The 22447-nt window shown below is 51.4% G+C and overlaps 2 protein-coding genes across 2 annotated transcripts in view; one reads left to right on the top strand and one right to left on the bottom strand.

The window, feature by feature from the left end:
• Otog (otogelin) overlaps nt 1–15934 on the bottom strand; it is a 65173-nt gene extending 49239 nt beyond the window's left edge. The window contains exons 1-15 of the mRNA XM_038313922.1: nt 15838–15934; nt 15279–15339; nt 15091–15148; nt 11822–11897; nt 10888–10980; nt 10578–10732; nt 8372–8490; nt 7098–7303; nt 5853–5983; nt 5542–5648; nt 4862–4971; nt 4363–4491; nt 3297–3405; nt 2991–3037; nt 2385–2530 (exon numbers count right to left, since the gene is read on the bottom strand). Of these exons, the coding sequence (XP_038169850.1) occupies nt 2385–2530; nt 2991–3037; nt 3297–3405; nt 4363–4491; nt 4862–4971; nt 5542–5648; nt 5853–5983; nt 7098–7303; nt 8372–8490; nt 10578–10732; nt 10888–10980; nt 11822–11897; nt 15091–15148; nt 15279–15339; nt 15838–15934 (1644 nt within the window). The remainder of the gene's footprint in view (nt 1–2384; nt 2531–2990; nt 3038–3296; nt 3406–4362; nt 4492–4861; nt 4972–5541; nt 5649–5852; nt 5984–7097; nt 7304–8371; nt 8491–10577; nt 10733–10887; nt 10981–11821; nt 11898–15090; nt 15149–15278; nt 15340–15837) is intronic.
• A 2928-nt stretch (nt 15935–18862) lies between these two features.
• The window catches only part of Ush1c (USH1 protein network component harmonin), a 44667-nt gene continuing 41082 nt past the window's right edge, over nt 18863–22447 (top strand). Inside the window, 1 exon segment of the mRNA XM_038313954.1 lies at nt 18863–18981. Coding sequence (XP_038169882.1) covers nt 18946–18981 — 36 coding nt within the window. The 5' untranslated portion in view covers nt 18863–18945.

Raw genomic sequence — 22447 nt, 5'->3', positions numbered from 1 at the left:
CAGCTTCCTCTGGTGCCCCATCATGGGACCAGTCCACGCTTTTCAGGAACACCCCCACCCCCGCGCATGCTTCTGGTTCACCAGCCACGTGGTGCTGCGTTGGGTACTGACTCTCCCGGCCACAGCTCCAGTCCGGCACTCAGAGGCTGCACGCATCACACTGCTGTTCAGCGCTCCCCGGCTGGCAACCTACACTCTGCTGCTTGGCACGTTCCACACGTGACCCACCCGGCGTGACCCACATGCTGCTGCCTGCTGTCATGCTCCCCCCACCATTATGTACTCTCTCTCTGCAACCATAAGCCCAAATAATTCTTTCATAAGCTGCTATTGGCCATGGTATTCCATCACAGAAAATAAAGAAAGCACCAAATATGCATTAGGTAACAAGATGTTAACAAGGGAAAGGGGGTGTGTGGGATGAGTTATATCTTTACAAGAACGCTGTAACATTCTAAAGCCATTCTAAAATACAAAGCTGACTTTTAAAATCCCTCGAAGACTGTAAACACCCCAGTGCATACGAGGTGGGTGTAATGACTGTGATAATATCCAAACTTGGAGACAGGTAAAGAGTTAGTCATGAAATCCCCAAGCCTCCAAGACCAGCCCATCAAATTTAAACAGGATAGTAAGGTTCAGAACCTTTGTGTGTACTTGGAGTAGCTGTAAGAACATTCTACATGGGAAGTAGAAAAAGACAAGATCTCCTGAGTTAATTGGGAGCATGGGGACCTTGTGGGAGGGTTGAAGGGGAGGGACGAGGCAGGGAGGGGAACAGAGAAAAATGTAGAGCTCAATAAAAATCAATTTAAAAAATTAAAAAAACACTAGGATATTAGTCAAAGTTCAGAGCACTGGGTAAATGTGTCGTGGGTACCATCTGTGACTGTGCCCAGCACACTCCATTGTGGCCGTTCCAGGGTCGCTGCCTCTCTGGTATGATCAGCTCTCAGTGTCTTCCTCCTTATCCGTATTTATCTTTGCAGGGACACCTTTAGGTTGAAGTCACCTCTGCCACATGGCTTTCCTTTCTGTTCTGCTAACATTCAGGAGTATTTCTGCTGCTGTTCCTTTACACCTCTGATCATCTTGTATATCGCACCACCCAAGTGGCCTGCCTTAAAAGCTGTGATCACCCGGAAGCGGGCTGGGTATGTTTCCTCTATGTAGCCCTCACTGTGCTCAGCACGGAGCTGGCGCAGAGTAGGGCGCCCATGGGTTCATCGTGCGAATAGAATCATGAAGAGGGACCCTATCTGGAGGCAACAAAAAACTCGCAATCAAGAAGCACTATCCAGCAACGAAGCCATCTGGACATGCTCAGGCTGGCCAGCTGCCTGTCAAGGACATGGCAGAGAGGGCTGGGCAAGGCACCCCGGGTCCCCACAGTCCTCAGGTGCTCTAAGACTCTTGAGCAGCATGGATGGGAGACGTGGGAACTGCTCTGTATCTTTTTGTCCTCCCTTACTTCCCACCTTCAAGATGCCACAGAAGTGACCAACCTTGGAAGACAAACAGTCTCCTGCATGAAGAACAGCCAAAGGTGGAGAAGAAGTCACTCAGGACAAAAGAAGAAAGCCAGCCTCCACCTCATCCACAGTCCCTAGACTGTATCCCTACACTACTCCTAGCTGGGGTCTGCTTACATTCAAGGTCTGGGACTGGAGCAAGAATAGCAAGCACGCCAGGTGGGAGGGAGCACTCTGGCTGGGCATGAAGCCCTGGTTCTGCTGTGCAGACAGGACCTTGAGCATAGCCCAGAGGAGGACCTGGGGGTTGGCTCAGCACTGTGAGCCCAGGAACAACGCAGTCAGTACCAAGACAGACAAATGCACACCTGCCCCACCTGTTGTGGCCATGGTCACAGGTGACACAGCTCGGGGATCTCCTCCTTCAGGAAGCACTTCCTGGCTTGGTGCCCAGGTAAAAGACAAAGTCACCCTAGACCCTACCCTGCCCCACCACATTCTCCCAGCGGCTGTGGCAGCAGGACTTGAGTTTGGGCTCCTGCCTGATAAGCTATTGAGCCCAGAAGACAGAGCAATCTCAGACCGCAGCACAGCTTCGGACCCCAACAGGTTTTCAGTGTTTGATGAATTAATTCATCAAACAAATATGTCTTCCTGACATGGAAAAAGTAAAAGTCAACAATGCATAAAAGATTAAGAGTTAGACCCACTCTAGAAATGGCTTTAAAATGGAGCCCAAGAAGGGAAATGGTCTCTCAGCCAGCAGAGGGCCTGGGCTCAAACTGTCTCTGGATCCAGTTCTGTGTCCCAGAGAACAGAGGCAGCAAGCAGCTGGGTCATGGAAAGGCCTGGAGTCCTCCCCCAAGCTCTCAGACCTGTGGGAGTCTTATGTGAACACAGATCCAGGCTTACCAGGCCACACGGGGCGTTCTGCAATGTCACTGCGAAGGTGCCTGAGGAGCGGCTCTTGGCTAGAATGTACTGACACGTGGCAGGGAATGTATACCGGCGCCCATCAAAGGTCGTGAAGTGGATGTCACCAGTCACCGAGCATTCAGCTGAGGGAGAAGGACAGCTTACTCATGGAAGCTGTCTGCCTACAACTGTTCCTCTTCCTGACTGGGGTCTGTCTCAGCCTTACAGATCCAAGCCTAGGCAGGATCTGCCCTCTGCCCTCTGTCCTCTGGAATTGAACAGGCTAGGATAATTTTTTTCTGAGAATCTTCTCAGGAGAAAGCTAGAGACAGCCCTGCTGAGGAGAGACTAGGTCCTAGGCATGGGGCCCAGGCTCAATGCAGTCCTCTAAGTTCAGGCGAGAGGTGTGGAGGACCTAGTAACACTTTGGGCATGGACCAGAAGAAACCCTTAAGGCAGGCAAAGCAACAGAGGATGTAAAGGGAATCAGCTTTAGCTGGTTGAATCAAACGCCCCCAACTAGGAATGACCCCAGAGTGTCCCTGACCCAAACCTATGAGACCAGTAGAAGAGGGCAGGGTCCAAGGGAAGGGTCAGACGTACCTGGGCAGATGGAAGAGCTGCACACCCACTTCCCTGCGGTGCACGTACTGAAACAGAGATCATGAAGGTGACCTACCTCTCCTCAGTGCCAAGATACCGTCCCAGGCCTCAGTCCACAGCGTCCCATTTCTGAAGTGGGTGGTAGAGAGCACCCCCGCCCCCCGTAGATCTAATGACATCCTCTTGGATCTCAAAGAGGCTGAGTGAGGAGCCCTTGCCTTTTCAGGGCTCCTCAAGCCCAGGTAGGCAGTCTAACAGAAAGCCCTGGCCTCCCCAGACCCCTCCCTCCAGGCAGTGAACACAGACCAGGCATTGCAGTCTTCCGTCACCACAGAGCCAGGTGGGTGCAGGGTCCCGTGGAACTCGCAGGGACACTCAGCTGGTGACATGCAGCCCGTGTCCTCAAAGATCAGCCCTAGGGAATGATAGCAAAGGCCCACTTACCCCTTCCCTGTTCCCAGCCACTGGGCGGCTTCCCAGGGCCTCAGTAAAGAACCCATAGGCACTGCTCTTTCACTTCTGAGCCCACTTTCAGGCCCACTCCAAATCCTGGCTCAGGCAGGACAAAAACCCCCTTCTGGGCAGATTTCACTCCAGGCATCACCTCAACTACACACAGCCGCATTTCTCACCACCTCTTGAGTCCTGCCATGCAGTCTCTTACTACTCCCCCCCCCCCCCCCAAACATTCCATGAATCCCCAGATCTCTTCTGGCCCTGTGAGGCAGCCTTCACCACATGCCACCTTAGGCTGGAGTGAGGAGTTCCTCATACCTGTAAGCAGTCTCTGTTCTTTAAAATCAAAGCCTATCGCTTCAAGTTTTTGAGACAGCATCCCAGTGACTCAGGATGACCTTGAACTCCACTGAGGTTGACCTAGACTGTCTGATCCTCCTGTTTGCCCCTCCTAAGTGCACCGCCACGCCCAGCTTAAGCAATGCTGGGCTGGAATCTGGGCTTTGTCATACTAGACAAGCACTCTGCCACCAAGCTGCATCTCCAGCCCCAGCTGCACAGTTTTTAATCTCACCTTTCCACTGAGCCAGGTTACTCATTCATCATAAACATGACATTAAACACAGGAAACACAGGAAAAAAGTAACTATGGGTGGATGCTTAAACAAAAAATGTGCATATAAATGAATGAATGAATTGCTTGTCTTCATCTGAAAACCTCAGTCCAAATGAACTCAAATTCCTTGCCATCAAACGGTCAAGAAACGAAGCTCTGCCCCTGCCCTCCAGTTATTCGCTTGTTGGTCTAGTTGTTTGCTCATTCATTCCACAAGCAGACTCTCCCCGAGACCCTGACTCCCACTGATCCATGCCAGGAACACACTGCCGAGCCCCCGCTGCCCTGCCCCCAGCGAACCGTTGGGGCAGTAGCAGCCATCCACACAGACGATCTCGCTGTCCACACAGGAAGCACGAGACTGGCAGGAAGCTGGGCAGCAAGCGATGCACTCGTTGTAGACGAAGGCCTTCTCTTTGCAGTGCACAGCTTGGAATGGAAGAAAACTGTGGTCTCAGTATTTGCCAGCACCCACCCTCACCAGGTCCTGGCATGGGAATGGGAAGATGCTCCTGCCCCTGATCCTCCAATTCCAGGTACATTATTTGGTGCCCAAGAGACTGGTGAGAGTCCAGGTATTCTGAGAACCACCTTCATGCTCCAGCCCCAGACCCAGCCTTCATGCTCGACCTTAGATCTCCTGCGTGTCACAAGGACAGAACCTCAGAGCTTAAGGCTCTGACAGCTGTGGCTGTGGGCCAAGAAGACAGGGCATTGAGCTGAGGCCTGTGGCTGCCACTCACAGCCCTCATGGGGACTCATCCAAACCCCTTCCTTCCCACCTCCAGCCTGCACCTACTGCATTGTGGGAGTTGGGTCCTCCAGCCCTGCAGAGGGCGCCCGGCCTGTGCACATGCCCGGGCATATTCCATCAGTGCTCGGCACCAAGTGGCATCATCGCCTCCTGATCTGTACAATGAGAGTAAGTGTGAGACAGTCCAGCCTGTCACTGGCCCCACCATCCCATAGACCAGGGTGCCTCATGGTGTGGTGACACTCAAGCATAAAATTATTTTGTTGCTACTTTGTAATTGCAATTTTGCTACTGTTATGAATCATGATGTAAGTATCTGTGTTTTCTGATGGTCTTAGATGATCCTTGTGTAAGGGTTGTTTGATCCCTCAAAGGGGTCTTGATCTACAGGTTGAGATCCGCTACCATAGGTACATTCAGAATTTCAGGGCACCATCACCTAGGAAGGCACCCAGCTCCACAAAACCCCAGACTCAAAGCAGGCATCCTAGATTCAAGTCCCAGCATTGCTGTCAATTTGCAGTGTGACCCTGAGTGAGTTGAGCCCCATCTCTGGGTTTTAGTTAAATGGATTCCATCTTGGTAAATGGGAATTTCAGAGCTTTGGTAAACTGCTTTGTTATGGCCGAGAATTATTAGGCTCAGTGGCCCACACCCTGAGGCCTCATCCTAATGCAGGGAGGCATTCCCCATGACCCAATACCACCTACCCTCTGCCAACTCACTGGCAGAGGTCACTGGTACAGCTGGCTGTGAAGGGCAGAGGGCTGACATAGGGATGGCAGGCGTCGAATGGAGGTCTCAGCAGTGCCTCACACCGCTCATACACACCCTGGGTGGGGTAAAGGCAGGAGCTGGGCTGGGATGACAACATGGCTCTCCTTCACCATCCCCAGAGGGAATCAATCCCAACTTCAGCACAGGAAGACAGAGAGAAAGGGAGGGGGCTGTGGGTACGAGCCATCTTGGGCCCTTGCAACCAAGAGCTTGCTAATGAGGGTAGTGGGAGGGGAGAGGTCTTCCCCAGGACACAGACCTGCATGGATGCTGGGCTCTGCTGCAGGCATGGTGGTCGAGGCAAGGAAGAAGTCACAGGCCCTAAAGGGCTGCTGGGGGCTTGCTCCTGCCAGCTGTGCACAAACTCCCCCACATCGTCAGTCAGCTTCCCTGCAGGGAAATGAGAGCTCTGATGAATGGGCGGTGTCTGGACTGCGGGAAGTGAGCAGGAGAGACCAGCCTCCAGTGCTCCCATCCTGTCTGGATTCCCAGCTGAGACAGAGGCCAGTCTCCAGTGCTCCCATCCTGTCTGGATTCCCAGCAGGAGAGACCAGCCTCCAGTGCTCCCATCCTGTCTGGATTCCCAGCTGAGACAGAGGCCAGTCTCCAGTGCTCCCATCCTGTCTGGATTCCCAGCAGGAGAGACCAGCCTCCAGTGCTCCCATCCTGTCTGGATTCCCAGCTGAGACAGAGACCAGCCTCCAGTACTCCCATCCTGTCTGGATTCCCAGCAGGAGAGACCAGCCTCCAGTGCTCCCATCGTGTCTGGATTCCCAGCAGGAGAGACCAGCCTCCAGTGTTCCCATCCTGTCTGGATTCCCAGCTGAGACAGTCTCTCGGGAAAGCTCATCAGACAAGGTGAGGATGTCCTAAAACCTGCACTGACTCATAGTTACTCCACACTCAACAGAGGTAATATGGTCTAGTCAAAAGGGCCAGTGTGCAAACTTGAACAAGAACTCACGCTCATCTTAGCCTCAGTTTCCCCATGTGCAGAGCATAGTCCTAATCCCCAGGGAGACTGTTGCCAGGAACTACAACTGCAAAGTCCTTAACACATGGTGGGTACCCAAAAGGGCACCCTTGACCTTCTGCCTGGGCCACCATGCTGTGCCCTGAGCCCTGTTCCTCTCACAACCTGTCCATCACAGACTTTAGCTTCAGTCTGGGCTTTTCTTTTCCTAGTTCTCTTTGGTCCTCAGATTCCACTTTCTCTGGAAACCTTGTGAGGTCAAACTCACCTAGCAAAGTGTGCAGTGGCTCTACACACAACCCCAAACGGGATTCTTTATCACAAACCCTTTACAGTTGAGGAGATTGAGGTCCAGAACATGGCTGAGAACATGCCTAACATGACAGCTTTAAAAGCAAGCCCTATCCCCCACTGGATTTTCCCTACCATGAATGGCCATGCATTGGAGGTCTGGCCAGAGCAGCTGCTTCCACCTTGACCCAGTCTCCACCCCCAGAAAATATCCCACAAGGCACCTTCCCTCGGACTCACCATAGCTGGTCACTAGGTCATCCTGAGGGTCAGCATTGTTGTTCCCACACAGCCCATGTGTCCAGCCCAGAAACTCTGGGCTCATCTTGATGTAGATGGCTGAGGCACCATCCCAGGCCAGCGTGAAGGCCAGTGGATGCCGCACGATGACATAACCAGCCAACTGCTGCAGCTGCACACCCCCTACCGCCTGCGGCAGCTGGAGCCTGAAAGCAAAGCCCAGGGCTGCAGGGTGTCCACAAAACTCCCACGGGCCCTGTTCTTCACCCCAAGACCAGCCACCCCTACTGAATGATATGAGCTCTTTATGTCCCCACCCTCCAAGTTCCCAGAATCCCTAAGTGTATCAAAGTGCATCAGGGTTCTTTTATTCTCACAGGGTCTTTCAAAATCATAATGTGGTTGGCCGGGATAAATCTTGAGAGAATCAACCCACCAGCTCCTTGCTCATAGACGGGAGGGAGAGAGATGATACCATAGAAGAAGGCTTTCATTTTACTGTGTTGGTCCAGAACAGGAAGAGTGGCAAGAGAAGAGGAGAGAGGAAGAACAGAAGGTTGAAAACAGAGAGGATCCTTACTGTGCCCCCCCCCCCCCGTTTTATGGCCATGATGTCTGGAATCTGGAAACTCCCACCCAGCTGGCATCCAGCCAAGGGTAGGTCTGAACACCACTTTATTTGCAGGAGAAACCCCTCCAGCCACAGGCTCTCTCTCTGCTCCAGGAAGCTTGGCACAAGGCTTCTAGGTCCAGAGGGTCGGGGCAGGTGCTGGGCTTGGGATGGGGGAGTTTGGGGCAGCAACTGAGGACATCAGACAGCAAAGAAGGAAAGAACATTGAGGAAAAGAACAAGGACAATCCAGACAGGGGCTCACTTTGGGGTCATGTGGTCCCTAGGAATCCCCGATGGTCCAGCATGATACCTTTCATTCAAAATGGCCCTCTGTCCTCAGAAAAGGCTAAGTATGTATAAGTGTTTGTTTGGAGGAACTGTATGTGAACTCAACAAAGATTTCTAGTAGGAAACTCTCAGTTTTCTAGAAACTTTTACTGTTTTCCTAAAGATCTGTCAGGAAACCCACTACATCTAATAGTTGCTGAGAACGAGGAATTATTTATCAATTTGCCAATGCCACAGGCTAGGCACATACTGACCAGGTGTGCACCCCTGCCCTAGAGTAGGAAATGATATCTGTCCCTAGTTCCCAATTTCCCTTCAGCTCGACAGGGACAGATATCCTTTGCCCGTCAGGGAGGTGGAAGGACATAGTTACCTTACACCTCCATGGGTGACCTCCGTGGCCAGGCGGATCTCATGTTCACCCGAAAGGAAGAGGCTGACAGACCTCAGGCAGGTGTAGTGGGCAGAGCCACATTGTGGGTCATTGTGTACCTGATGGGGGGCAGGTATTCAGAGGGCAGTCTGCAGCAACTGCCACAGGCCAGCCTGAGCTTCATCCACCAATATGGGGTGATTTGGGACCCCTGTGTACTGAACACTTTTCCTCCATGGCCCTTGCCACTGCTCCCTTCTCACACTGCAACAAGGGCAAAGCTCTGGCCGCCTGCATTTCAAGATTGTCTGAGAGATTTGGGATGAAGGCCACATGCACACAAGACTAGGAAACAGAGAAGATGGAATTCTAACCCAGATCTGAATGGAGGATCACCAAAGTCTATTAAATCAAGAGGCAAGATAAGCATTCACATTGCCTCACATATATGCACACACCCAGACACACATGCTCACAGACACTGTTGATGCACACGCTCTATACCCCATACACTCCTGGCATGCAGAGACTAGCTCTGTCCTGCACACGTAGAGACCTTCCTATGCTGCTCATTGCATGTGCATCTTCTCGGGCCCCATTCAAGAACCCATGCTTTAAGGGCCATAGATCCAGAGGTCAGCACAGGATTCTAGGGCCTAGGGAAAAGATTTTCTAAAGGTCACCTGGTATGGGTGGAGACACTCCCCAGGAACCAATATTCCACCCCATTACCCTTAGACATGATGGACCAGCCTGGAGACTCTTCTACTGACAAGGAGAATTATGAAAGCCACCCAGGTTCTAAGTTAATGTTTTCCAAGCATTGCTGGTTTTGTTCAAATATAGTGTCTTACAATGTAGCCCTGGCCAGCCAGGGACCAAGCTTAGCTTCAAACTCCAGAGATCCACCTAATTCTGTCCCTCCATCCCTCTGTTCTGAGATTTAAGGTGTGTGCCACTATACCTAGATCAAGAATTTCTGACCATGACTCACAGAAAGAAGTATTGATATAAACACAAAACAAAGTTCTTCAACATCTTCGTATTAATGGGGCGTGTGTGTGTGTGGTATCTTTTCATTCACGCGTATCTTTTCATTCTCTCCTTTTATGACGCAGGGTGTAACTCACTACATTGATTATATAACTCACTCATGTGACATCTATGTAATTGCAGCATATCTGTTATGAAAAGGATCCAATTACAAAATACCCTGAGATATGATAGATCGAGAAGTAGGAAGTGATAATTGCCATGGCACCCAGACATACAGGACATTCTGCCTCCAGTCTATGTCTAAGGCAGAAGGCTCACAGCCAGCCAGGAAGGGATGACCTTGAACAAGCACTAAGCACTCCCTAATCTTCTCCCTGCCAAGGTGCCCTCATCAGAAGTGACGATCAGGTCTGCTGGAAGCCAACTCTCATACAGCATACAGGTGTAAGACAGACTTTGACCAGACGCTCCTTTAGGTTCAGGGAACAAGCCCAAAAGACATGGTCTGGCCCAGGGACATCCCATGTGGGAAAGGAGATCCACCAGACAAAAGTCTTTGTAAGAAACCTGGGGGCAGTGCTTTTACCCAGAGTGTCTCCTCTGCTGCTTGGGATGTCAGGAGACACAGGAAGGCTCTCAGAGGAAGGAAGTGTACATAAGATCTCCCAAGATTCCCATCAAGCTCTCTGAGACACCATTTCTTCCTTAACATGAACATTCCTGTCTAGAATGCCTTCTGCTACCCTGACCCCCACTTCTCTTCTCTTGGCTACCTCCAATGAGTCTCCTTTTCTATCTCAATATATGTCACTTCCTATAAGCAACCTGTCATCACTATCCCTCACAGAATCCAGATCAGGTGTCCGGGACACTACAGCGCCAAGTGCACTTGAAATAACTAACTCATTTATCATTTGTGGCGGTTTCCCTAATAAAGCGGAGTTCCTTAAGGACAAAGGCCACATCCGTGCTGTTGTCCTGAAGCCATCCCACTGTGAAATTTCATACTCAGGAAAAGATACAGTATGCACCATGGATGCCTGACTGGACGACCAAACAGCCAGAGGCAGCCAGGGGTGAGTGGGTGAGCAGAAGCTTAGCACAGTCCCAGGAGCTGGGGAAAGTGCAGAAGAAAGGTCCCAGCCTTCCCCAGCTCCCAGGGCCTGGCAGAGCCTGCATGGACAAGCAGGATGGAGAGAGGAGGCCTCACCTGGATGGAAAAGCTCTGACTCTCAGGTTCGTGGTGTCCCACCAGCAAGTAGCTGCCCTTTCCAGAGAGGTAGTAGTACAGCCCGTCAAACGTCTCCACGTGGTACTGCCCCCAGGACCGGCAGATGCTGTCCCGCTCAGGGCCGGCGTTATACACTGAGACAAGACAAATGGAGCCTAGATCTGTCTGAGCACTGGCTGGAGGCTGGTGGGCTCCAGATCTGGCAGGGCCACCTTTGCTCCCCGGGCACAGCACTGCTCTCGGGTCTTGGACCTATAGCTTCTCCTGGGGCTGGAGAGATCAGACCTACCCAACTGGCAACGAGGCCCAGTGGCATTGAAGCGTCTGCAGTCACAGAATGCTGGGTGTACACACTCGCCGCCATTGAAGCAGGAGAACAAGTCTGTAAGGGGGACACAGGGGCGTTACCCACTGTACCAGACCAGCAGAACCAAGACACACCCCTCCTCCCAGCAGAGAAGAGAAGCCCCTGCCCCAGGCAGCCAGCCTGATGGGAGTCACACGGGTTGTGTAGGCCACAGCACAGTGCACTTTTTGACGGACATTCAAGGTGCAGTCTTAGAGCCTCAACCTTCATGATGCATGAAATGACCCTGAGGCCACTTGACCTGGGACTTCAGTTTTCTAAGTTAAGCTTCTGGCTAGCAGAGCAGGCAAGACAGCAAGATCAAGACGATAAAGGCTTTGCGGGGTGGGAGTGGGGTCAGGGAGAGACCGCCTTGAGATCCTTGTGCATTGACTGTTGGAGGAGAAGATGCCAAAGTATGCATCGGGATGGGCATGAAAACATGGAGGAGAAAATGACCACAGATTAGGAGGAGACAGACTGTGGGAGGGAAGGAGTTGTAGACAGGACACAAGCATGGGACTCTGATGGGAGCAGCACAGACACAGGACATGCGACTGGATGTAAGGGGGAGGGTTGGGGGTGAGAAGGCCTTAGAGACAGGAGAGCTGAGGAGAGAGACCACAGGAAGTAGCACACTGAAGGACCGTCCCACAGACAGTAGGAAGTAAGACCAGAGTGTGAGGTGACCATCAAAGAGGCGCAATCTCACAGATACTGTGTGCTGGAGCCCGGCCACAGGGATGTGAACAGGGATGTGAGCAGGACACAGAGAGGCCCTGCAGACCAAGCTGGACAAGACAAGAAGAGTCTCCAAGCATGGAAAGGGGTACCTTCCCACACTCTGCATGCATGGCCGCAGGAAGGCTTAACTTACAAGATGGCGCACACTTGGCCCGGTGGAGTCGCCTTTCCCATGAAGACATGGCCACTGTGTCTAGAGCTTCAACTTCCTTTGAGGAACAGAGAACAATTAGTTCTGAGCACAGGAGTATTGGGGTCCCATTCTTCTTTCTCAGCATCTAAACATGCCCAAGATGAACCCAGCTTCCAGCAGAGGACTCAGAGCAAAAGGAATGTTCAGAAGCCTAGAACCAGCCAAGCTCGCCTCTGCTGCCCCCTCACCCCCCCCCCCGCCTGGCACCTTGGCAGGTTAAATCTGACTTCCTAGCCAACAGGTGTTGAAACCACCTCCTTCTCACTGCTTGAGAAGTCCTTGACCAATTCTCTGTCAGTTTTCCGTGTTCTCACCCTACTTTGACCCATGATTCCCATGCAGCTCCGGGAACCAGGTGTCCCACCTTTCTAGCAATCCTCAGGGCTTTCAGAGACCATGGGGAATGGGGGAGCAGTTGCCGCCCGCCTCCCATGGTCTCTGGACAGCTTCTAATTAATCATAACCTTTGTAAACGCAGCTATCACACCCCCTCAGATGCAGCTTCTAAGCCCGAGCTATGAACAGGGGACAGCCAAAGCTACAAAGCACCAAAGTCATTTCCTGGAAAGCTCTTGATTTTACTGGATTGATATTTAGCCAGAGATAACTTGGAATCCTGGCCCTCCGGCCTCCACTCCCAGGTGTTGGAACTATGGGTGCACACTGCCACCCTGGATTGGAGAATTCTTTAAATCCTCTCCAAATAATTCGTCTTCAGGACCGAGCAGGGCTTTGTGCTCATTCTTATGTCATGAACCCCTTTAGCCTTTAGTGAGGCCTGTGGTTGCAGCTTTGCACAAAAACGTGTACATACAGAAAATGTAAGATTACAGAGGAAAACATTACAATTTAATGTAAATATGAAAATGTTTTATGGTAAAAATGCACACCTTTAAGAACAGAAAACACAAATGCCATCTCCTGATGCCAGGAAACACCTGTGGTCCCCACTGGTAACTGGCACTGCTAACTCTTGTGGTTACAATGGCAATAATGGATAGTAAACAAAACTTCACTTGGTGTCTGAAAGAACAATATCTTTTTCATCAGACTGTTCATGGCCCCCTGGTTACACCTCTAGTCCTTTGGAGAACACCTGAGTTCTGCAGAGGCAGGTGGATGTTTATGAGTTCAGGGCCAGCTTGGTCTACATAGCAAGTTCTAGGCCAGATACAGCTACAAAGTAAGGCTTTGTCTCAAAAAATATAAAAGAAAGGAAGAAAGGAAAGAAGGAAGAAGGAAGAAAAAGGAAGGAAGGAAAGAAAGAAGGAAGGAAGGAAGAAAAGAGAGAGAAAGGAAGAAAGGGAGGGAGGGAGAGAGGGAAGGAGGGAGAGAGGGAGGGAGGGAGGGAGGGAGGGAGGAAGGAAGGAAGGAAGGAAGGAAGGAAGGAAGGAAGGAAGGAAGGAAGGAAAGTTTGCTTGGCTACTAGCCTGGGACCCATCCCTATTTTCTTAGACCAGGCATTCTGAATAGAAATCCCAAAGCATCTGCAATGGTGCCCTCAGATCCCATTACTGTATAGGGAGACCACTGTCAATCCTTTCAGCTCTGTGGAGTAACTGGAACTATCTGCCTGCAACACCTCGGCTAGATGCTCAGGACCTGTTTCTGTTAGTTTTATGTCAACTTGACCCAAGCTGGAGTCATCTGGGAAGAGAGACTCAACTGAGAAAATGTCTCCATCAGATTTCCCTGTGAGCAATTCTATGGAGGATTTCTAGACCGATAATTGATTTGGGAGTTCTCCGCTTCCTGGAGCAGTGCCACCCCTGGGAAGGTGGTCTTAGATGGTATAAGAAAGTGGCTGAGAAAGCCAGAGGGAACAAGCTAGTAAACTCCTCCACGGCCTCTGCTTCTGGTCCTACTTGACATCTCTCAGTGATGAACTGAGAGCTGTAGATGAAAATGAGCCTTTTGGTCGTACTATTTTATCCTCGTAAGAGAAACTCTAATGCAGGACCCTTCTTAGTGGAAAAGGATGAAGCTGCCTAGCCAGGAAGCCAGCCAGAGAAGCATACTGCCCACTGGGAATGAAGTGTTTGGGTGTAGGAGTCCTTAACTCTGTGAAGATGCACAAACTTCTAGAGTCCCGTGGACAGAGGGGCAGGCCGGGGCCCAACAACACTTTGTTCTACCTGCTCATTGTGGGGTCCCAGAAAGTCAGCTTCCCTATCTACAAGAAGAAAGCTCTTTCGACTTCTATTTTTCAAGTCAATTTGTATAGGACTCAGATCCTGAAACCAGACTCCTGGAAGAGCAGGCCAATGAGAGAAAAAAAACAGGCATTGGACAGGGGCATGCTGCCTGTGCCCATGCTAGGCCTCTGCACCTGGTCCTGAGGGCAGAGAGCAAAGGCAATTTTTATAGTATAAATTATTCCCCCCTAACCCACTGACCCACAGAGATGAGGGAGGAGCCTTCTGAGGGAACCTTACCATAGATGGGCTGTGTAAACTGTCTGTGGTGACAGAAGAAAGAAGAGAAATGTAAGTCAGGACTAGAAAGAGAGCCCGAGTCATCCAGTCCATAGATCACCAAAGTTTGGCAAGTGGAGAAAACAGACCTTCAAAAGCAGAGGATCCCTGGAGGGTGAGTCCCAGGGGATGATCAGGAGTCAGCAGATTGTGTGGTATGTGTGTGTGTGCTTGTGTGTCTATGAGTGTGTGTCTATGCATGCATGTATGCATGCGTGTGCATGTACATGTGTGTGTGTGCACGTGACAATGCCAGGTCAGAGGACAGCTTCAAGTGCCCTTCCTCTAGTTCTATCCACCTTTCTGGCTTTTGCTCCTTAGCCAGACTTTCCTTGTAGCCCCCAGCAGGTGGCCCAGTTTTTGCCTTGCCTCTCAGAGTTTTGCCTTCCTGGGGCACTGCACAGGGAATGGAGGGGGGCTGGGATAGGATTTTGAGTTAGACAGGGAAAAGAATGCCACTCTCTTAAACCCTCAGCTGCTTGCTATCCTCTGGGATGGAAGGGAACTCAACTGTCTCCTGGAAAAGGGCCTTGTGCCCACCTCTTAAAAAAAAAACCCACTAGGGACCTAAGAGACTGGGGAAACAGAAACAGACAGATTTCATGATTTTGCACATTAAGACACCAGGAGTGTTTGCTGTTCTCCAGAAAACACCCAAGAAAGATCTTTGATTACCTCGGGCTCAGAAAGAAGCCTCTTGCCCAGTGACAAGGCTTTCCCCGGGGCATCTCTTACCTGGCCTTCCATCAGTGTTGTGACATCTTCTGCAAGGGGCATCTCCTGCTCGGTGTGGCTAGATGAGAAGTGAGCTTGCCATAGGTGGGGAGTTAGGAGCAGTCACGCTTCCACCTGCCCACAGCCCAGCCCGCCCCCTGTGCTAAGCCCCTATAACAGCGGGAGAGGCCGGGGATAGCCAGACTCACCTGGGCTCAGGAGCAGGCTCTTGTTGCAACTCCACACCGGCTTTCCATGTAAAGGCTGATGCTGGGAAGAGACGCGGTCTCCACTGCAGGCCAGCCCCTTCGCTAGGGCCTCCCACTGTGTTCTCCCTCCGACTGGGAAGTCTAACCCCCTCAACCCAGCACTGCCTGTGCCCCACACCCAGCCTTCTCAAGTCCTTTCTCTGGCTCCCCGGATTCTTCAGAGAAGGTCTTCCTCTTTCCTTCTACTCCTTGGACCTCAGTTCTCTCTAGTTCTCCTCCCTGGGTCCCTTCGCAACTAACTTAAAGCCATCTGGGTTCCCGGCATGGCTGTCTCAATACCTGCCTCCCCTCTCACGGGTCTGCCTTTCCTCACACCACCTCTCCTCTCTCTCTCTCTCTCTCTCTCTCTCTCTCTCTCTCTCTCTCTCTCTCTCTCTCTCTCTCTCTCTCTCTCTCTCTCTCTCTCTCTCTGTCTGTCTGTCTCAAGCTGCCCAGACCTGGTCCCCTAAACATCCCCGCAGCCCCAGATGGACTTCCCCAGTTTACACTCTCTTCTCACCCTGATGCTGCACCCGCATGAACTCCACAGCAGGCTCAACCCTGAACAGACAGAAGCAAGAGAGAAGCAACCAGAGTCTGGTAGCAGGGACTCCCATCAGGGTGCCAGGGGACCAAGAGCCTGGTGCAGGGCTCTGCTCCTAGGTGAGTCACACCTCCGCTCGCAGCAGCTGCCCCTCAGCTCTCTGTCCCGCAGCTCCCTGAGGCCCTCCTTCCTGGCACCAGACTCCTCCCCAGGCTGGAGTGGCAGGACTGCCCAGCTCATTACCATAAGTTAAGAGCCAGGCTATAGCCCAGCCCCTGTCCTTCACTGCCTTTGTAACTACCTCTCCCCAGGGAAAATTACTGGGGAGCAAGGAGGTAACCCGTGCAACTCCAATTCCCTCACCTAAAGCCTAGAAGCCCCTTCCACTGGAAAACAGATACTCCGGTACAGTCCGGATCTACCTATCCTCTCTCCTTTTACAGAAGGCTACACTGAGACCTGGGGCGTGCCACTCAGCAGTCGGTGGTAGAGACAGGGCTCGGGCTTGCAGAGTCCAAGTCTGGATTTCCATAGCTCCCCACTGTGGCTTCCATTTGGGCCCCAAGTAACCACCACCCTATCCCCCATAAGGGCTCAAATGAGGACAACAAAGACCAGAGTGATGACAGCAACTTTGTTTTTAGGAACAAGAGGTATTTTCTGTCTAGGAAGAATTGGCCCCTCACAAACCCCTGGGAAGGGGTATAATTTGGGATGAGAACATTCGTTTAGCAGATTTGTTGAGAGTCTATTTTGTGCCACTTACTGCTCTAAACATATGGTGTGTACGTTGGCCTCTTGAAGACACTGGCTGAGAGTCAAGGAGAGTCCTGCAGAATACAGGGTGGTCTCAGAAGACAGGAAATTGTAGAAAGGGAACCAGGACCCAGTGCCTCAATAAAAATCAAGGAGAGGGTAGTTTTTAAAAGATGTCTCTGGTTACCAGAAAGAGGGGCCAGGTGGCTGTGGCTATGTTCTTCTGGGTAAGGACATTCTTTGCTCTGGGTTCTAAATATAAAATCAACATCCACATGACATAAGACATGCAGAAGAGGCTGGAGAAATGGCTCAATGGTTAAGAGTACTTGTTGCTCCTGCAGAGGGCTGGGGATCAGTTCCCAGCACCCACACGGCATACAACTGTCCATAATTCCAGTTCCAGGAACCCTCTTTATTATTTGAAGACACCAGGCACACACACACACACACACAGTATACATACTTATATGCAAGCAGAACATTCATACACACAGACACACACACATAAACTTTCAAAAGAAAAGAAAAGAAGAAAGTCAGAGGGGCTGGAGAGATGGCTCAGAGGTTAAGAGCATTGCCTGCTCTTCCAAAGGTCCTGAGTTCAATTCCCAGCAACCACATGGTGGCTCACAACCATCTGTAATGAGGTCTGATGCCCTCTTCTGGCCTGCTGGCATACACACAGACAGAATACTGTATACATAATAAATAAATAAATATTTCAAAAAAGAAGAAAGGCAGAGAATCAAAGTCATAAACCGAAAGAGGACTGTAAATGCCTCACAGATCTCTCTGACTTACCTAGTAAACAGCAAAGAATCTTAGTTTCCATTAACTGTCAACTTTAGACAACCCAGAGTCCTCTGAGAGGAAAGCCTTGACTGAGGACTCGCTGGGTCAGGTTAGCCTGTGGGCTTGTCTATGGGGATTGTTTTGGTTATTAACTGATGCAGAACAGCTCAGCCCACCTTGGGCGGCACAATCCCTAGACAACTGGTCCTGAGCTTTATAAGCAAGCTGGATAACTGTGCGCCGGGAGCAAGTGAGCCAGAGCAGCGTTTCTACAGAGTTTCTATGTGAAGTGCCTACTCCAGTTCCTGCCTTTGCTTCTGTCAACAATGGAATATGACCTGGAAGCAGAAGATGGAACAACCCTTCCCTTTCCCATGTTGCTTCTGGGCAGAGTGTTTTTCACAACACCCAAATAAAGTTAGATCAGAAGGTAAGAATACAGATCATATTTTCCAAGTTATCTTCCCAGGCATAATTTATACCTTATTCTAGGCCGTAATTTAGCCCCCATGAAAACAGCCTGCTTGCTAAACCCTGACAAATGGCAGAGGGATCTAAAGAGCTTTCTCATGTCTCTGAAGTTATAGCTGTAAGTACCTACCTGCTCTGAGCCATGCCGGGCACCTCCTCTGTTAACGTCGGGCACAAGGACCACAGGCCCCAGGACACCCCAGTGAATGTGCTTGCTGGGTTACTTCCTGTTCTGTTGGGGACAGAGCAGCTAAGGAAGCTGGGAGGGAAGGGAGTCAGTGGCTGGGGGCGTTCCTCCACAGTGGCAGGCCCCCATGGAACACAGCAAGACCCAGTCTGAAACGCCCCTCAGGAATTTTGTACTGGGAAGAGGCCTGGGTGAAACATAGCCCAAAGTACGATGCATATGGAGTCGGGGGTGGGGTGAGGTGGGAGGAAGCTGGGGTGAGAGTGGGGGTGGAGAGGCAATGGCTTCTACCTGTGAGCCCACCTACATGAAGAGTCTCCGAACCTCTAGGACAGCGCCACTACAGAAAGCTCCAAACCTCAGCTGGACACATTGGTTTGTGATCCCAGCACTTGGGAGGTAGAGGCAAGGAGATTTCAGGATTTCAGGGCCAACATTCTTGGCTACATATTGAGTTCAAGGCCTGCCTGGGTGACATGAGACACTCTCTCAAAAAAGAAAAAGAAATTCCAAACTACCTCCTACCCCCTCTGCAGGACGTCTCCTCTCCTCAGTCTTCTGCCTTAACTACGTGTGGGAGAACCACTCCAAAAAATCACCACCCTCACTAACCAAGCCACCGTTAGCACATCCACAAAGCTGAGACCCTTTCCTTTCAGAGCTTGAGTACAGAACTCCAGGACAGGTGACCCCGCCTCCATGCTGCCCTTTCTCCTCCAAGCCCCGCCCCTGCTTCTCCCAGGACCCGCCCCAGCCCCGAAGAAGGCCGGCCCTTGGTCTGGCTGACCCACCCAAGCGGCACAGACAGGCATCCTAAAGAGCCGGGCATCTTAAGGAGCGAGTTGAGCTGCGAGGCGACTGGATCAGGCTCAGCCATGGACCGTAAGGTGGCCCGGGAATTCCGACACAAGGTCAGAGCAGAGAGGTGCCCCGAGCGAGCGCTGGGAACTGTGGAGTGGGGTCGGGTGGGTGCGAGATGGATAAGAACCCTATCTTCCTTGTCTGAGGGCCCTGGGCAGGCTTGGACTTCTGAAAGTGGATGTGGGGTGTCCCCAGTAAAACGAGGAGGGAACACTAGGAGTCCTTCTATAAGGGTTTACTAAACTGACCCTCTCCAGAAAATGCTGGTTCTCCTTTGGCCCTCCAGTGCCTGGGAACTGGACAGAGAACCCAACTAGTGGGCAAGTCCCTTCCTTATTGGTGTCCTCAGCCCAAGAGTCTGTTGGACCCCAGCAAGTGTCTGGACCAGAAGAGAAACTAAGCCTTTCGTTGCCCTTTGACCTCCAGAGTAACTGGGAGCCCCCTGCCAGCATCCAGAAAGTTCTACAGGTGGAGGGACAGTTTTAAACCAGCCAGGCTCCGGGAAAGGATCAAGGAGGGGCTGAGGGTGTGAAGAGCCTGGCTTTGTTCTGAGAGATCTTTGTTAGTAGAATCCTGCTCCCCTGGGTATGTCCCAGTGAGGGGCCACACTGCTTCTTTAAAATCCTCCAAGAACTTCCTAAAGTGTTTCCCAGACTGCAGGATCTGTGCAGGCTACAGAAGAAGGCCACCGAGAGGCAGGGACCCAGTGGTGGACCTCCTCCCAGGCCCCAGATGCGGGGAAAGTCAGTGTCAACAGCTACTCAGAGGCCCTGCCCAAGGAGTAGGGAGCTGCTGCGTACCCTGGGGCTTGACACCAAGCTGAACCCGCTTCCCAGTCTGAGGGGTAGAGTGTCTGAAACAAGGACTAGGTGCCCCCCTCCTGCTTCCTTGCCACAGATGCCCAGAAGCCGACCACTGTGGGACCACAGAGGTTACAGGCCAAGAGCTTAGGTCCAACGGCAGGGATCAACCCTTCCCTTAAAAAATGCTCTGAGCACCCAATTTGTGTCAGACTCAATCTGTTCCCTTACATGGCTTGGCGTATGGGTGGGAGACAGGCCTTGGGCACAGAGCATTGGGATCAAGGTTTGGTAGGGGCAGCAAGGGTGGATGCCTTGGGCATTCCTGCTCCCACACCCAGGAATAAGATATGACTGAAAGTTGAGCAGAAATGGGGAGCTGGTGGACGTCAAGGGATTCTGTTTGTGTTCAGTAGTGCTTTGTGAGCCCAGGGACGTGTGGAGAGCCATCTCAGCTGCAGCTGACGTTGGCTGAGTGTCGGGTTCAGCAACCCACTCTAAAGGCTCCTGTCCCAGGTCTGAGCTTGAATTTCCCTTTCCTGGCCTTGAGCTAGGAGAAACTTCAGCTTTTCTTTTCTTGCAGTGTTGTTCCCTTCCCTATACCTCTTTGGAGACAGTCGCCCCCAGGGTCTCTGATGCCTGGCTTGGCTCCACAGACACCCCTAGTCTTCCTTTCCTGGTCCTAGAGGGCCTCAGGCTTCCTCATTTCCCCATCCAGGCTCCGCCTCTGAGTCATTACCTATTAATGCTCCCATGTCCCAGGCAGGGCAGGTATCTTAGTAAGCAAGGCCGGGGCTGGACTTTGTGCCCTGCTGTCTCAGACACAGCCACAGCTTTCCCCTGCTAGGATGGGATCATCTGGAAACTGAGAGGGGAGATTCGGTAGAGACACAGGCGACCTGAGTGGAATTCTCAATTCCTGTTGCTTGTTCTAGAGACTCCCTTCCTAAGTGTCTATGGCAAATTCACTCCTAAACAGAAGTTTGCAATCTAAATCTTTAGTTGGTAGACACAGTGTTTAAGGTAATGTATTGTCATGGATGACACTAGAGTGACCTAAGTTACTTGTCCTCTGTGACTCAGGTTTCAAACCTGTGAACTGGGCAAACTGTCTAACTAATAACATTACAATGATGGCTGAATGAGACCTATGTATGTGTAGGAGACTTATGCAAATTGGGGCTTTGGGGGAATACCAAGACTAGGGTCAAGTCTCACCCCTGCCACTCACTAACACAGAGACCTAGAGCAAGCCATTCAATCTCTGAGCTTTTGTTTCCTTCGCTGTGAGAGTGTGTGGTGCCTATATAAGACAGGATAAGGGAGGAATTTGAGTCTGGATGTTGGGGTTCTTGGCCAAAGTCTGCATGCATTACTGTAAAGGTTAACTCCAGTGACGCTTCTATAGCTTTTCACTGTTCTGGTCCAAAAGGAACCAACAGCACTGAAAGCCATAGGAGGGGACAGCCTTGGGTTGGGAAGAGCTAGGCCAGGGTCAGGGTCACCGGGGACTAAGGTCTCTCCAGAGTGGAGCACCAGCTTTTTAAAGCCGCCTCTTTGTTCTCCCAGCAGTGCCTGAGTGGCAGAAACCTGGTTACTCATTTGCTCAGAAAACGTTTATTGCCTCTCTGTCAACCACATTTATGAGCAGCTTGGGTGTACCCTGCCCCAGGCTGGGCAACCAGAGGCCAACCAAGCCAGGGAGGAGTGGGATGAATAAGACCAGAAGAGCCCCTGCCTTCTAGGGTTTGCTATGCATTCGTTCATTCATTCATTCATTCATTCATCCATTCATTCATTTATGCATGTGGACAATAAACACTCTCTTGTCTCCTAATATATGCCAGGCAGAGGTCTAAGCACTGAAGAGCAGAAAAAAGCCCTGCCCTCATCAGGAGCACGCCCAGGTGGGGAAGACAGTTAGTTACCAAGGAAACTGACAGTATCTTATGATGGGGTACTGTGCTGGCTGTTGGGGGGGAAAGTAACCCTGGTGGGGGGTGGCAGACAGAAACAGGCAGGTGGTGTGCTGTGTACCATCTCCAGGAAGGCCTCTCTAAAGAGGTGACATTTGAACCTGGAAGAAGAGGGAGGCACCATGTGGTGTATGTGGACGAGGGAGTGGTGGCCAAGGGAATGGTGGCTAGGATAAGGGAAGCATCTGCCTGCTGCCATAGCAGGCAGGACTGTGAGAGAATCTGCAGAGTGGAGAGTGCTGGGGGAAGGCGGGGGGAGGGGGGTGAGGTCATAGACAGAGTTCAAAGGGTCAGGCTAATTGAGAGTGGTTTACATTTAAATATGATTGGCCCTGTGGCTCTCCTGGTGGAAAAAGGACTTCACTCAGTAGGATTCCGGCCCCTACCTGTTGATAGAGGTAGGAAGTGGAGCTGAAAGGCTTTACTTGTGGACTGACTCTCTCTCTCTCTCTCTCTCTCTCTCTCTCTCTCTCTCTCTCTCTCTCTCTCTCTCTCTCTCTCTTTCTCTCTCTCTGTGTGTGTATGTGTGTGTTTGTGTGTGTGTGAGCACTCGCATGTGAGAAGGGGGAAGGGCATGACCACCTGCTGTGAGGAGCAGGATAGAGGGGACAGAGCAAACCTGAGTCCCTTTGGGATGTCAGAAATTTGAGGCACCCTGTAGCCATATCTGTTGGAAAGGACTGTGGGAGGCTGGAGGTGAGGGTTCTGGAGTTCCAGGGGTAGGAGCGGGATTTAAAGTT

The sequence above is a fragment of the Arvicola amphibius genome, chromosome 12, assembly GCF_903992535.2.
Source record: "Arvicola amphibius chromosome 12, mArvAmp1.2, whole genome shotgun sequence".
In the NCBI taxonomy this organism is placed as follows: domain Eukaryota; kingdom Metazoa; phylum Chordata; class Mammalia; order Rodentia; family Cricetidae; genus Arvicola; species Arvicola amphibius.
Note: the sequence above shows the minus strand (reverse complement) of the source record. Positions and strands in the feature narration are given on the sequence as shown.